Below are 15,660 nucleotides of genomic sequence, written 5' to 3' on the forward strand. Positions count from 1 at the left end.
GATCCAGTGGGGAGGGATGAATCCAGCGGGCAGGCCTAATAATGATATGCAGATATATTACAATGAGGTTCCCAATGGTTGATGGTGGGAAACTTGGCCTGCCATCGGCAAGCTGAATGGACGATCGCAAAGTGGTTTCACGCCGTCGTGAAACCGATCACGCCATATTGCCTACTCATGCCACTGAAAATGCCTGACACCGGGCACGGAAAGTCCTGGCCACAGAATCCAATTGGCTCATTCCAGGGATTTCAATTAACAATTTTCTACCAGGTTTTCAACCAAGAGCACTCTCATGACAGTTGCTGTAAATAGGAACTGTTGCTACTGACCTTCAAGCAGTTTTGTGGCTCTCTGGCAGATTTTTCAAAGCAAGAAGAAAATTGGAACCACAAAGATGCCCGTATGCCAGAAGCAACAGTGCAGCAACTGCCAGAGAAACTGACCTACAATTCCGATTTTTTTTTAAAGCTGGTCTTCCGCATCTGAAGCTCTGGCCACTCAGTCTGGACAAAGACGAGAACTTCATTTATGACAACAAGCAGTGGACCCCTAGCCCCTAGGCCCCAGTGTTTTGCACCTTGTGCACCCACCTCTTCCGGGCCCTGAGGCAAGTTGGCGCGGAATATAGCTCAAACTGACAGTGAGAGGATAGTGTCAAGCCCAGTATGAGCATGTTGTATTATGTCAGTCAATACTTTTCAAAATTGGAAGCTAACAAGCTGGTAAGGTGGCTCCCACAAATCATGTGACTTTGATATTTGTACTACAGACAGTATCAAGTCTCTGGCAAATAACTAATGAAATATAGACATTGGTGAGGGTACTTCACAGCCATCTGTAGAATTCACATATCTCATTGTTTAAGGATGGGCAAACACCTAAAGACTATGGAGTTTCCAGACTGACTAAATCCATGTTTCAAACTGGACAAAAACAAAGGTCGAAATGCCATGGCCGCTATCAACTTTCCATTGTATCACAATGGTCTACCCCATCCAAACTAGACTAGGTAGGCCTCATCAGTGTTAAGCCAGTGGTCATGTGATTGAAACTGGAGTCAGAGACTGTACCCTTATTACCCCAGGACCCAGCAGATCCATCTGAACCCTCAGTTGTCAGCCAGTCTGAGAACCAGGCTCTGAAACTAGCTGCAAGTCATCAAGCAAAGTACTTAATGTGTTCCAGTTTCAAGAGTCACCTGAGGACCTCCTAGATATTCAACAACAAGAAACCTCGCAACCTGCTGTGGATCCCTCACTTTATAAAACCTTCACTTCAACTTTAATCATTAAAACCATTCAAGGAACCACAGGCCTGCCACGTGGGAGACAGGAGATTGTAAATCAGAGACTGAAATAACTATAAGCTGTAAAGGTGCAATACCATTATTTGTATCCAATCTTTGTGTGTGTTTGTGTGTGTGTGTCTGTGTGTGAGACCGAGTGTGTGATGTTGTGATAATTCAGGGTAACTGTATCAGAATAAATAATCTTTATTTTAAAATTCAGGAAATCTTGCTGCCGAATTATTTAATTGGGATACACACTCCAAGGGTAAGAAAAGACACACCTCTTTCCATTCAAAACACTCTGATTACAGGCAGTAAGAGAGCACATACATTCTGTCCGTGACAATAGGAGCTGTCTGTGTTACACACATGAAGACTGAACCATTTGGATCAGGTACCAGAGGGGAGGGGGAGAAAGTGGAATAGGAGAGAGAGAGAGAGAATACACAGTGAATACCCATTTCACAAACAACATTAAATAATAACTTGTCCCATGAAATGTTGAATAATGCTCAGATTTTATTGATCTTTGTCCAAGAAATATGACAGCTCCAAAGAATCTCAGTCTTATTCCTGGCCTATCCATTTGGAAAGTTGCATCACTTTCGAGACACCCCATCACTTGCTTATTAATATTCATCGTGGAATGGATACTTGGGATGGCCAGCCAACCTGAGATGGAACAAGATAACATGAATGTAACTAAAGAAGCTTAAAATGATTGAGATTTCCCTCTAATAATTGTAGATGGTTGAGTTTAGTCAAAGCTGAATTAGTTCCACCTTCACAACTGGCATTTACGCTGACTAAACACTTTACAGCAGCTCCAGATTAGATCCTGGCAAGACATTTATCTCCAATGTTTGATACACTGAAGATGTCAAAAACTCAGTAATTGTTCCTATCTATTTGAGTTCAGCAGGGGATGGTTTCGATGACCCCGCAGCTCGGAGGAAGCAGCTCAGCTGCTTTAATCAGCGACTCCATTGGCTAAGTTCCATAAAAGAGCTGTGAGGTCAGGGGTCAACCATTGGTTTCTTGTCCCAAAAGAAACTCATGATCGCCAGAGATTGTCCATAAAGGCTGGTGGAGAACCAGAGACAAGGCGATCTAAAAATCAAAGCCAAGCAGCTTCAAAGGTATCTCCTCGTCAGAAAAGCTAGAGTTTGCCCGCAGTGCGCTTTACCTTCTATAGATGAGAACTAAGTGAAGAAAGATGAGATTTGCTCAGACTGCTATTCTGTTCATTCACTTAGGATTTTTAAATAGCTGTTCATGGTGAATCAATGGCCCAGATTTGATGGGGCTGTGGTGTCCTCAATCATCAGAAAGTCAGGAGCAACCCTGCCCCGGCCAGTCATGGGAGCTCCAACTGCATTTTACATTCTTCAGGCAGTTAATTACCTGCAGTTGGGGCTTCCATCCCATGGTCCCACACCCAAGAGCTGCCCATCATCCGACTGCCTGGCAGCACTTCAGCCCCAGAAGTGCCACTGTGAGTAGTGGCCAGCACTGCTAGGACTGCAGCAGGCCCAAGCCAGCCAGGACAGTTGGTTTGGGCTGGCAAGGGTCAATCAGGCAGGCCCCAGCAAGTGAGGGAGGGGGGATAGATCATGAGGGCAAGTGGTGAGTGGGGGGGGAGTATTTGGTTGGTTGGTGGGGGGGGGGGGGTGTGGGGAATGGTGGGGGGTGGGCTGGGCCTCCATGGGCGACAGGGTGCCTGGTCAGGAGGCCACCTCCTTCCCAATCCTAAGCCTGTAAAGAGGGCACCAGGATATGCCTGCTGACCTGACCACACAGTGAAGTGCCCACTCGATGCTGGTAAAATACCAGCAGTGGCATAAAGAGGCCCTCAATTAGCCAAATGGCCAGAGGGTGAGAGGACCATCTTCCCCCTTTTCAACCACTGGAAAAGTGCCAGTGTTGGCAGATAGGCAATAGGCACACCACCCCCTCCATCCCACCTGCCTGCCAGCACACTGCCTGGGTCGTCTAAAATCACTGCCCTTATTTATAAATCATTCATCAGGCAGTTTTTCCGAAGACTCTAGAAGTGTATGTAATGGTCTGTACAAGGTTACTCTGGGCAGAATCTTGCCCTTGGTGGGCGGGCTCGGCGGCGGCGGTTGGGAAGCCAATTAAGGCCCTCCCAGCATGAAACGGGAGCGGCAGCGCTCAGCACTGCCTGTGCAGCTGGTGCTGGGGGTGGGGGGAAGGCGTGTAGGCTGAGCGTGAACTTCACGAGTGTGCGTGGGTGAACACTTCATAATCTCCCTGAGGCATGGAGCTGCCCCAGAGAGATGAAGCATTGTTAAAAAATGAAAGTAAAGAAAGTGAAAATGTAAAAAAACATGTTCCCTCATGTGTCTCTGTCACATGAGCAGGGACATCTTATTAATTCAATTTTCAAACTTATATTTTTATTTGCTTTTGGAACCTCATCCTGCCCATGGATGAAGTTTCCAAACAAGAACGTAAAGGCCGCTTGGCCTTTTTGCCTGCCCACCAACTGTTAGGTTGGACGGGCAGCGAAAAATGCAAGTTAATTGATTACTTATTGGCCTTAACAGGCCTTTTAATTGTCGGCGGGAGCGCACACCTGCCAACCGAACTATCGCGCGACTGCGAGTTGAGGTTGGCACGCTTGGCCAACGTCAACACCCATCATTTCACGCTCGAGCAGGCCGGGCACCCGCCCACCCACTGAGTGAAAATTTCTGCCCTCTATTCAGTTTGGTCAGCAAGTGGTTTTCAGGATTCAGCCTCTGATTCATGCTATCCTAGGATACGATGCTGGATAGTAAAAGTAAACTCTTGCACACTAATATGTTGAATTAGGAGGAATATCTAGTGCAGACTTCACATTTGTTTCAAACACCTGTCTGGAGTTTAACAAGAGGAAAGTTAAAGCCTAATCAAGTTTATTCACATTTTATGCCAATCATGTAACTTGTAGGGCACACGTGAACAACTAGGCACAAAGATGTCCTTGCACCCAGAATCTACTGCAGGGCTGGATTTTCTCTTATTCTTTCGTGGGATATGTGCATTTGTAGCCCATCCCTAGTTGCCCTTGAGAAGGTGGTGGTGAGCTGCCTTCTTGAACCGCTGCAGTCCATATGGTGTAGGTACACACACAGTGCTGTTAGGAAGGGAGTTCCAGGATTTTGACCCAGCAACAGTGAAGGAACGGTGATATATTTCCAAGTCAGGATGGTGAGTGACCTGGAGGGGAACTTCCAGCTGGTGGTGTTCCCATCTATCTGCTGCCCTTGTCGTTCTAGATGGTAGTGGTCGTGAGTTTGGAAGGTGCTGTTGAAGGAGCCTTGGTGAGTTGCTGCAATGCATCTTGTAGATAGTACACACTGCTGCCACTATGCGTTGGTAGTGGAGGGTGTGAATGTATGTGGATGTGGTGGACGGGGTGCCAATCCAGGTGGGCTCCTAGATGGTGTCAAGCTCCTTGGCTCTTGTTGGAGCTGCTCGCATCCAGGCAAGTGGAGTGTATTCCATCAAACTCCTTGTGCCACAGGTTGAACAGGCTTTGGGGGGTCAGGAGGTGAGCTACTTGCCGCAGAATCATAGAATGGTCGCCACCTAGTTATGCCCAATAGCAGGATTCCCAGGATGTGGTGGTCAGCCCATTTCCTGCTCCTAAATTAAATCAGTGACATTCTAATACCTGAATGAAGGGCTCGCGTTTATTCAGTTTGCTGATTATGTTAAAATTTGGATATCCTTTATGAACTTAGAAATAGCATCAGAAAATCTTCGATGATATGGAGCAATGGCTATGCCGACGGTGCACTGTGCAGAATCTCAATCGGTGTGTGAGACAAGCACAAGAAACAGAATTTGAGGATTCATCCATGTCGAGAGCAGGAACTCCTGCTCATAACTTTCCAGAGGAACATGGATAACATCAGTTTCAGACATTAACCAGTGTGTCCTTTATGATCAGAACAGAATTTACTCTAGAAACCTCCTCAGGTTTGCACAAAGCTGCACCCACTAAATCCTGGAATGTGACCATTCAGCCCCGTGCACAGCAAGGCATCTACAGATGGAGTCAACAAAGCCAGAATTAAGCACCACCGACAGAATGTTTCCTGCCACACTGTATTTGTTTAACCTCTGAGGGCACCAAATATTGGAAGAAAGGTTTCTGAGCCTCCAGCAGAGACATATGGACAATGTGAAGACTATTTTAACATCGTCAGTGCAAATAGACCGAACATTTAATCACAAAATGTTCAATCGCAGGGATCGCTTAAGCCAGTAACACCAAAATCCACACATCAGAATAGACATAGCAACTTCAGAATGGCCAATAGGGAGAGGATGCGGAAAAAGTGTCACCCTTAGCAAGCACCCAATGTTACAAGTACTACCAGGGACCAACTAAGCCACATTCCTTCCAGTGGTAGGGGGCCTCATATTAAGGGTCACAGCACAGGAATTAGACTCAATGGTATATTACTCACTGCTTCAGAGATATATATCGGCAGCCTTGGTTTATTCCTTCAATCGCTTTCATCTCTTCTTCAGTTAGCTGGAAATCAAAGATCTGCAATTGCATAGAAATAGATTCAATCAGATCTAAGTGTGGAAATTGCTGCATTTCCTTCACTATTACACAACAATCCTTGGACATTGTATTTATATGTCACATGGTGATTCTATCATCAACCTCCATAACACAGCAACACATAGCCTCTTCAGTAATTTGCTGGGAAACTGGAATGATACAGCACAGAAGGAAGCCATTGGCTCCATTGTGCCAATGCCAGCTCTCTGTTACAGCCATCCACCCTTTGCTCCATAGCCTTGTAATGTTTTTCTCTAAGTATTTATCCAGTTCTTTTTGAAAGTTACTATTGAATCTGTTTCCATTGTCCTTACAAGCAGTCTATTCCAGATCACGACTCACTACACGTATGAAAACAAGTGTTTCCTCATTTTACTTCTACTTCTTTTGCCAATCACATTAAATCTGTGCCCGCTGGTTATTGATCCTTTCTGCACTGGAAACAGATTCTCCTTAAATATTTTATCAAACCATTTAATGATTTTAAACATCTCTACCAAGGAGAGCAATCCAAACGAATCCAGTTTCCACTAAGGTCCCTCTTCCCTGGTACCACTGGTCAATCTCTTTTGTAATCTAAAGGCTTTTGCATCCTTCCTAACGTGTGGTGCCCAAAACTGAACATTATACTCCAGCTGAGACCTAACCAGTGATTTATAAAGATTTAGCATAACTTTCTTGCTTTTATACTCTAGCTCTATTAATAAATCCAAAGCTGCCATTTTCTTTTAATACAATTTTCTCAATTTGGTCCTGCCACCTTCAAACATTTGTGTAAATATCGCACTCTTTTCCTGCACCCGCTTAAAGTTTTACCATATGGTTTATATTGCCTTTGCTCATTGAAGTGATTCATTTGTTAGGAACAATCCTCCCTGTGTTAAACTTCATCTACCATGTGTCTGCTCTTCACCACTCTGTCTCTTTCCCCCTGAAATCTGTTACTATCCCCCTGACTGTTTACTACTTTTCCAAGTTTCATAACATCTGCAAACTTTGAAATCATGCCCATTTATACCCAAGTCTAGGTCGTTAATATAAAATGGCAGTGCTTCTAAAACCATTGTGTACTTCCCCTTGTCTGAAAAAACAACAGATCGCCATTACTGTTTTGTATCCCCCAGCCAATTTAGTGTCCATATTGCCGATATCCATACTGCCAATATCCATACGGCTGATAACTCTTTAATACCAAGGACTTTCATTTTGCTAACCATTCTGTTATACGGTGCTTTGTCAAATGCACTTCGAAAGTCTACATGCACATCCTGTTCCTCAGTAACTCATTAAATGGGTACAGTTCCGTGGACCAGTCATTTATGGAATACCACACTCAAGGGACCATAATACTCAACAGTACTGTAGGTTTAACACCATCTAGGACAGAGCAATTTGAATGATTGATTCTGCTCTTACTGGATTCAACACCTGCCCTGTCACTGACACACTGACTGCAGAATCTACTACCTACAGGATGCATTGCAACAACCTCACCTCAACAGCACCTTCCTCTCATGTAGCCTCTGCCACCATGCAGGACAAGAGCAAATCAGAGAAACACCATCTCCAAAAACACTTCAAATCACATGCCATCCTAACTTGGAAAGATATTGACATTCCTCGTCATTACTATATCAATATTCTAGCATTTCATACTGAACAGCATTGTAGGGGCACCATCATCACAGGGACTGCAGAAGTTCAAGGAAAATCCCACCAGCACTTTCATGGTGACTAGGAATGGCCAATGAATGCAGGCTTGCCAGGGCCACAAATAGTTGAAAAATGTTGCAGACAAGAAGAGTTTGAATGAACAAGATATTCAACTGGGTGACTGATCTCCCAAATGCACAGTTGATCCTGTTCACAAACACACAAAGGAAATGGCTCAATATATTATCCCCACCTTTGCCCTATCTCCACTACCAAGGAGCCAATCACCCAAGAGCTAGAAGAGGGAAGAATCTGAAGATTAGGGAAGTCAATGTCTGGCTAAAGGGTCGATATCAGGAAGAGGCTTTGTCATATGGGTCAAGGACACATTTGTTTTGGTCTTATTTGTCCTGAGAAGGTAACCTTGAACTTCTGCTCAAAACATTGCAATCCTTCTGGTGATGGTGCGAGGTGAAGAATTCCAGGCTTGTCACTGGAGGTGAAGTAATGGTAAATGTCTATGTCGTAGTGGTGTGACACTGGGAAGTGGCATTTCAATGACATTGAAGCTCTTGTCCTCATCAGTGAGGGTGTGATTTACAAGGAGATACTGTTGAGCAAATTCTGCATATTGCTGCAGAGAATCCAATTGATCCCATGTCCAAATGCAGCAAGACCAGGACAATATCCAGGCTTCGGCTGAAAAGTGGCAAGTAACATTTGCAACAAACAAGTGCCAGGCAATCACCATTGCCAACAAGAGAGAATCTAATGATCACCCCTTGACATTCAATGGCATTACCATCGCTGAATCCCCTACTATCAACATCCTGGGGGGGGTTACCATTGACCAGGAACTAAACTGGACTAGCCATATAAATGCTGTGGCTACAAGAGCAGGTCAGAGGCTAGGAATCCTGCAGTGAGTAACTCACCTCCTGACTCCCCAAAGCCTGTCCACCATCTACAAGGCACGATTCAGGAGTGTGATGGAATACTCCCCACTTGCCTGGATGAGTGCAGCTCCCACAATACTCCAGGAGCTTGACACCATCCAGGACAATGCAGTCCGCTTGATTGGCACCCCATCCACAAACATTCACTCCCTCCACCACTGACGCACAGTAGCAGCAGTGTGTACCATCTACAAGATACACTGCAGGAATTTACCAAGGCTCCTTATACAGTACCTTCCAAACCCACGACCACTACCATCTAGAAGGACAAGGGCAGCAGACACATGGGAACACCACCACCTGGAAGTTCACCTCCAAGTCACTCCCCATCCTGACTTGGAAATATATCGCTGTTCCTTCACTGTCTCTGGGTCAAAATCCTAGAACTCCCTCCCTAACAGCATTGTTGGTGTACCTACACCACATGGAAAGCAGTGGATTAAGAAGGCAGCTCAGCACCACCTTCTCAAGGGCAATTAGGGTTGGTCAATAAATGTTGGCCTAGCCAGCGATGCCCACATCCCATGAATGAATAAAAGATATATTATGTACTGCAGGCACGATGTGTTAATAGTGGAGGGAGTGGACATTGTGTTCAAGGGTAGAGGCACTGATCAAATGTATTGCTTTGTCCTGGGTTGTGCTGAGTTTAGTGTTGTTTGTGGCTGCATCCATCCAAGTGAGTGTTCACATTCCTCAGCAGCCTTATAGATGTTGGAAAGTAGGGGGGTGGGGTCACTTGATGCATAGGACCAAGCCTCTGCACTGTTTCTGTAGCCACCGTGTTAATCTGGCAGCTTCCATTAAACAGGTGAATTAAATTTGCCAGGAGGAAGCACCAAGCAGTGTGGAGTGATTTAAAATCTCCAAGCATTAGCAACATGACATTAAGAATGGCTCAAGGTACTGGAACAGCAAAGGCTGTGGACCTTGACAACATCCCTGCTACAGCACTGAAGACTTGTGTCTAGAACTAGCCGTGTCCCTAGCCAAGCTGTTCCAATACAGCTACAACACTGGCACTAATGGTGACTCTCCAAAAAGAAAAAAAGGGAGGGGGCAAGTGGAAGAAGGAAATGGATTGGGGGGTGGGGGAGGGGAGGAAGGAAATTGACTGGGGTAGGAGCCAGCCTTGATTGTTGTAAAACTCATCGGGGTCCTTTAGGGAAGGAAATCTGCCGTCCTTACCTGGTCTGGCCTACATGTGACTCCAGACCCACAGCAATGTGGTTGACTCTTAACTGCTCTCTGAAATGGCCTAGCAAGCCACTCATTTCAAGAGCAAGTAGGGATGGGCAACAAATGCTGGCCTTGCCAGCAATGCCCACATCCCATGAAAGAATAAAGGAAAAAAAAGGTTCCAATTCATTTACGTAGAGATTCTCTGTCACTTTAAACTCTAAATGTTACTATTGTTTTGGTAAATCCCTAGTGTTTTCAGCACAGCTGGAGACCTGAGGATGTTAGAATGGGGATTGAGAGTGAATAACAGATTATGGAATTCAGATGCCTCAAGATTAGCACAGTTTAGTAACAGAATTAATCCAGTGGGATTATAACCATTTGGTTGGGTGATAAAGGGTGAAGACATCTGGAGGGTTGAGCTGTAATGTGTGCATCTCTGTGGGAATTTGCGGATTGCCACGGTCTCCGAATGATACTCATGGGTTAATATAGCATGATCTGTCTAATGCTTGCAAACACCAGGTGGCCATGGCTAACTCGGGAAAGAATGTAGCAAACAAGATAAGTACTTTGTTTGTACCTTACTATAAAGGTGGGGACCTTCCAGTCGAATTCGGATTTCACCTATGGAATGGGTGCGTGGCTGGTGGCAAGGAACACGAGGATATCTCTCGGCCAGTCGTCGCCACGGGGTCCCCGATGGGCAGAAGGGTGTGAGATTATTGCTTGTAGTTGTGTAAATACAATAAAGTCAGTTGTCTCCTTTGATTCCACTAATGTCGGTCAGATCCGAACAAAGCATTACCCTATAACGCAACAATCTCCCGCCACTGAAGCGATCTTGGTGTTGGCCCTGAGTATGTGCAGGTTAATGTAACCTTTAGGTATTTGATTGAATGTGAATTCATTCCTACAGACGGTATCCTTTGTAATGTGACAAAACTCATATGGCGAATGCCTTGAGGTGTTTCCCTGAGTCAAAGGCCCTACATTAATGCAAGTTGTTCTAGTTGAGTGGAGGTCAGGAACAAGTGAAAACAAAACAGTGCAAGGCAATAAAAAGGATGAATATTTTACCTCTCTGTTCTGCTTCATCCGCCCAGGATTGAAACTCTTCGGAATAACAACTACGCCGCGTTGCACCTGATAGCGCAGGGCTACTTGAGCTGGGGTTTTGTGGTGTTTTTCACCAATTTTTTTCAGATCCAAATCATTCAGAAGGATGGGATTGCTTGAGTCGAAACTGTGTTGGAAATTGAAAAGAGCCATTGGAAGATCTGAGGGTTTCTTAAAATTCCTCCCTCCCTCTAATATACAGTGGATGCCTCCATCTATCCCTTCTATCTTTGGAACTCTCTTCCCCGGGGACCAGTGGAGGCAGTGTCAATGAATATTTTTAAGTCAGAGGTAGATAGATTCTTGACTAACAAATGAGTCAAATCTTATCGGGGGTAGGTGGAATGTAGAGCTGAGGCCACAAACAGATCAGCCATGATCTTATCAAATGGCAGAGCAGGCTCGAGGGGCTGAATGGCCTACTCCTGCTCCTATGTATGTATCTGATGTTGGCAAGTAATAATAAACACAATGATTAAAGGCCTCTAACCAGGATGGAATTGAGTAATTCGAACCAGAATGTTTTGGTTAAGTAGAGTTGAGATGGCTTAAAAATCACTGGACTGGGAAGTGATAATCAATTAAAAGATAAACCAAGATCTCCACCCCTGGTGTGAAGGCCAGAGAACTGTGTGTTTGGTTCAATTATGATGTCCTTCCTGACTCAATAGGCTGCCAATATTCACCGCCTGGACTCCCCACACACAGTCACGTAGATGAGGCGTTTGTACAAGTGTCCCTAGTTTCTCAATGAGACTCCAGACCAAAATAATTTTCTCCCTGCCACCTGCTAGACAATTTCTGGGAGCAAGAATCCTCACCCTTCAGGGCATACTCAGAAAAGTACTCTCCCAAAGAGCTGGTGAGTCCCCCCAGAATCAGCCAGGAGTAGGCCAGCTTTCCCCCAAGACAGAAAATAACAGCCAGCATCGCCAACCAACAGTGCGTAATCAGAAAATCTACTCCTTCCACTTTAGCAGGGAAATATCTCTTCCTTCAGCTCTGCCCTGCCACTTGGTGAATACTCTTCTGCCTGGGGGGGTACAGCAAGATCAGGAACATTTTGCCAGCCCCACATTTATGATGGAATATCACACAGCCACAAGCTTCCACCTCCTCCTCGGTCTCCTTCATTTTATGGCAATAACATTCACCCATTCTTAACCTGTACCTTCCTACTCCTGTACATCTATCACAGTAATATGGGCACAGGGGGAGGAAGAGACTGAGGCTACATTATCTCCTGGTTAACTATGCTGAGAGGGAAAATAAGGAGGAGAGGTTTCAACTGATAGTCCCTGCTGAAATGGTGGTGCCTTCAGCAGGTGAGCGACCCCGCTTGCTGCTGAAGTGGACTGTGCCGAAGCTCTTTAGCTCAGTCACAGCATTATCACCACCACTTCCAGGGTTCCTGACCAGAGAGGCTGGACGGAATCTCACGCCAGATGCCCATCCCTAATTGCCCTTGAGAAGGTGGTGGTGGACCGCCTTCTTGAACCACTGCAGTCCATTTGGTGTGGGTACACCCACAGTGCTGTTAGGGAGGGGGTTCCAGGATTTTGATCCAGTGACAGTGAAGGTATGGCAATATATTTCCAAGTCAAGATGGTGAGTGGCTTGGAGGGGAACTTCCAGGTGTGCCGACTGAAGGATTTCTAATAAAAAGGAACCGAGAAGGGGACAGGAAGGCTGAACTGGACACTGATTCCTGAGGGTGTAGCAACCCAAGGACTGGAGAGGAGGCCTGGGAAAGGGGCTTTTAGAGGTCCTGCTGTGGGATCTGAGGGACTGCTGCAGTGAGGTGAGGAAGACAACAGCAGGTGTGGAAGACAGCAACAGTAGTACGGTCCCCCCAGCCATCAGCCAGTGCAACAAGAGGATCCGGAACTCCAGGAGGGTAGGAAAGGTGAGGTGCAAAACACTTATAGGTGCCAAACCCCACACTCTGACCTTCGAAGCACCTGCCCACACAGTGCTCCCGAAGACAACACACCTTGCATCTCCATTCATTCTTCTCACTCCAGGTACCTCCTCACATGCCCATCCAAAACAGCTAACACTCAACCCGATGCCTCACAGGCGCCCTCCACTAATGTTGTCCTTCCTTCCTCACATAATTCATTTCCCATAGACTCTGCCTTCTCTCCTTGTAGGAGAGAGTGCAGAACTTTTCGGACAGGCAAAGACCTGAGGATGGGGTAGAGGGGCGAGCCCTCCAGTGACAGGCACCTTGTAATGTGTGCCCACCTGTTCCACTGGGAAAGAGGTCTTGTTCCTGCAGGTGTCAGTGACAACATGCCGAGGGAGCCTCCTGAGGTACTGGTGCTCTGACATGTTGGGAGAGCTGATCCTCTGCCTGTAGACTCTCGGTTGATCACACCTCCTTCAGGCTGCATCTCTCTGTCCCTCCTTTCTGCCCTTTGGAGGGGAACATGGCTGAGGAGATGGTAGCTGGTGCTGCTCCTGCTGCTGCTTGGTGTTGGTGTTATTGTCCCTCTTGTTCCTCATCAGAGGTGGAAGGTGGAGTTGTATAAGCTGATCCCATGCCATGGTAAAGGCTAGCAGCAGGGAAGTGCAAGACAGCTGAAGTGACCTCCAAGAAGTTGGCAATCACCTGTTAAGCACTGAAAGCACTCACTGAGGAGGAGTGTCATGAGCTGCAGCTTCTCACTTGGCCATGGCTGCAGCTCTTCAGTTTCACTGATCAAAGCCTTACCAGCCTGCCCGTTTCACTGGAGAAGCTCTCTAGTGCACTCATCTCCAGGATTTTGATCCAGTGACAGTGAAGGTATGGCAATATATGTGCACTCATCTCGGTGACCCTGCTGAGTTGCTGATGGCTCAGTAGCTGGCTGTTAAAAGCGGAAAGGTAGCTTAAAACAATAATCACTGACTTATTTAAATATTTTAATTACTTGCCTTACAGCTCCAAGGGGCTTTCCCATTTGCAACTCAACCAGGTGTACCTGTGAAGGGGGGATAATATCGGGATGATGAGCCTACATCACTTTTAGGGGATTTAGCTCCCCATATGCATATCCATCTTGGCCTCCTCCTGAGATCCCCACCATGTCAGATGTCAGTCTCAAGTTAAATCAATTTATTTCATGTCATATAAAGAAGCGATATTGCACTGAATACAGCAAAGGAAGTGGGCCCTGATAGTACCTCGACTGTGCTGTTGAAGGCTGGTGCTCCAGAACTAGCCACGTCTCCAGCCAAGCTGTTCTAATACAGCTGCATCACTGGACTCTACCCAGTCAAGTGGAAATATGTCCAGATATGTCCTGTCCACATGAAGCAGGGCAAATCCAGTCCTGCTAAGTACCACCCTGTCAGCCATCTTCCAGGAAAGTGGCTACTACCGTCCATAAATGTCTCTGAACCTGATATTGATGCTTCAAGCTGACTCCACACTATCTACAAGGCAACTTCATCCATTCAACCTCAAGACTTCTACCTTCAAATTCCCTCATCATCTCTTGCCTAGCCTCCATTTACAACCATGACTTGTCCCTCACAATCTGCCATGCCAATCTAACCTGGACTCCGTATCAATTTGCCCGTACATTTTGGCTGCCATTACTTCCATGTCCCTATTTGTTGACAAAGCAATTCCTATTAGACAATTCTTTTTCGGCCATTTCCAAGCTGTGCAGACTTACGCCGGTGCACAGCTACTCCAGGCCGCCAGATCTGGCTGGATCACATTAAATATTATCAGGTCTTGCTCGCCCCTGCCAAAAATTCTATCTTTTATTCTTTCATGAGATGTGGGTGTCACTTTCTAGGCCAACATCTGTTGCCAACGCTGATTTCCCTGGAGAAGGTGGTGGTGAGCTGCCTTCTTGAACTGCTGCAGTCCATGTGGTGTAGGTACACCCACAGTGCTGCTAGGGAGGGAGTTCCAGGATTTTGACCCAACGACAGTGAAGGAACGGCGATATATTTCCAAGTCAGGATGGTGAGTGGCTTGGAGGGGAACTCCCAGGTGGTGGTGTTCCCAAGTGTCTGCTGCCCTTGTCCTTCTAGGCGGTAGAGGTCGTGGGTCGTGGGCTGTCTCAGCAGCCTTGGTGAGTTGCTGTAGTGCATCTTGTAAATGGCACACACTGCTGCTACTGCACAAGGATTAGGGGGAATGTGAGGAAGAACCTGCTGATGCAGTGAGTGGTAGTGATGGAACTCGCTGCCTACGAGGATGGTGGAAGCGGAGATTTCGAAAGGAAGTTGGATGGGCACTTGATGGAAATAAACTTGCAGGGCTATGGGGATAGAGTGGGGAATGGGGCTGATTGGATTGCTCTACAGAGAGCTGGAATGAACTCAACGGGCCGAATGGCCTCCTTCTGTGTCTTATGACTCCACAACTCTAAGAGGACATTTCTATTTGCTAATGAGCTGGGGTTATTAGGATTCCCACAGCCTTCTGGCACCTCACTCGATTGTTCTCTGAATTTTGGTTGTCTTGGGAGAGTTGTCAAATTGGCCACTGGTTTTTCTTTCACCTCTACAAGCTGATTGGGTAGTTAAAGGGTGGGTTAATGGTGCATGGGATGTATTGTGTCTGGATGGGGAAAACTCGAACTCTTCTTGACCTATTTGAGGAAACCAATATCATAAATCTCAAAGATCCCTTTACATTCTGGATCTCCAGCTCCCGGACCCAAGGAAGATCTGCAGAAAATCACGTCTGACCATACAGAATGCTCAAAATTGAGTTTCACCTTGATTTCAATGAACTTACTTCTTTGGGTCCTGTGATGTCCCCAAGGGACTGTAGCCCACAAGCACAATATTGTTGGATTTATAGTATTTCAGCAGTTTGTTTTGGTTCAAGTATGGGTGACATTCAACCTGCAAAAGCCAAAGGC

General features: G+C 46.1%; 1 protein-coding gene across 1 annotated transcript in view; it reads right to left on the minus strand.

Moving 5' to 3' along the window:
• Positions 1-1,479: 1,479 nt before the first annotated feature.
• The window catches only part of LOC144696752 (prostaglandin F synthase 2-like), a 39,845-nt gene continuing 25,664 nt past the window's right edge, over positions 1,480-15,660 (minus strand). Inside the window, exons 6-9 of the mRNA XM_078568435.1 lie at positions 15,534-15,643; positions 10,751-10,916; positions 5,776-5,858; positions 1,480-1,963 (exon numbers count right to left, since the gene is read on the minus strand). Of these exons, the coding sequence (XP_078424561.1) occupies positions 1,921-1,963; positions 5,776-5,858; positions 10,751-10,916; positions 15,534-15,643 (402 nt within the window). The 3' untranslated portion in view covers positions 1,480-1,920. The remainder of the gene's footprint in view (positions 1,964-5,775; positions 5,859-10,750; positions 10,917-15,533; positions 15,644-15,660) is intronic.

This window comes from Cetorhinus maximus, chromosome 22 (genome assembly GCF_964194155.1).
Source record: "Cetorhinus maximus chromosome 22, sCetMax3.hap1.1, whole genome shotgun sequence".
Lineage (NCBI taxonomy): Eukaryota > Metazoa > Chordata > Chondrichthyes > Lamniformes > Cetorhinidae > Cetorhinus > Cetorhinus maximus.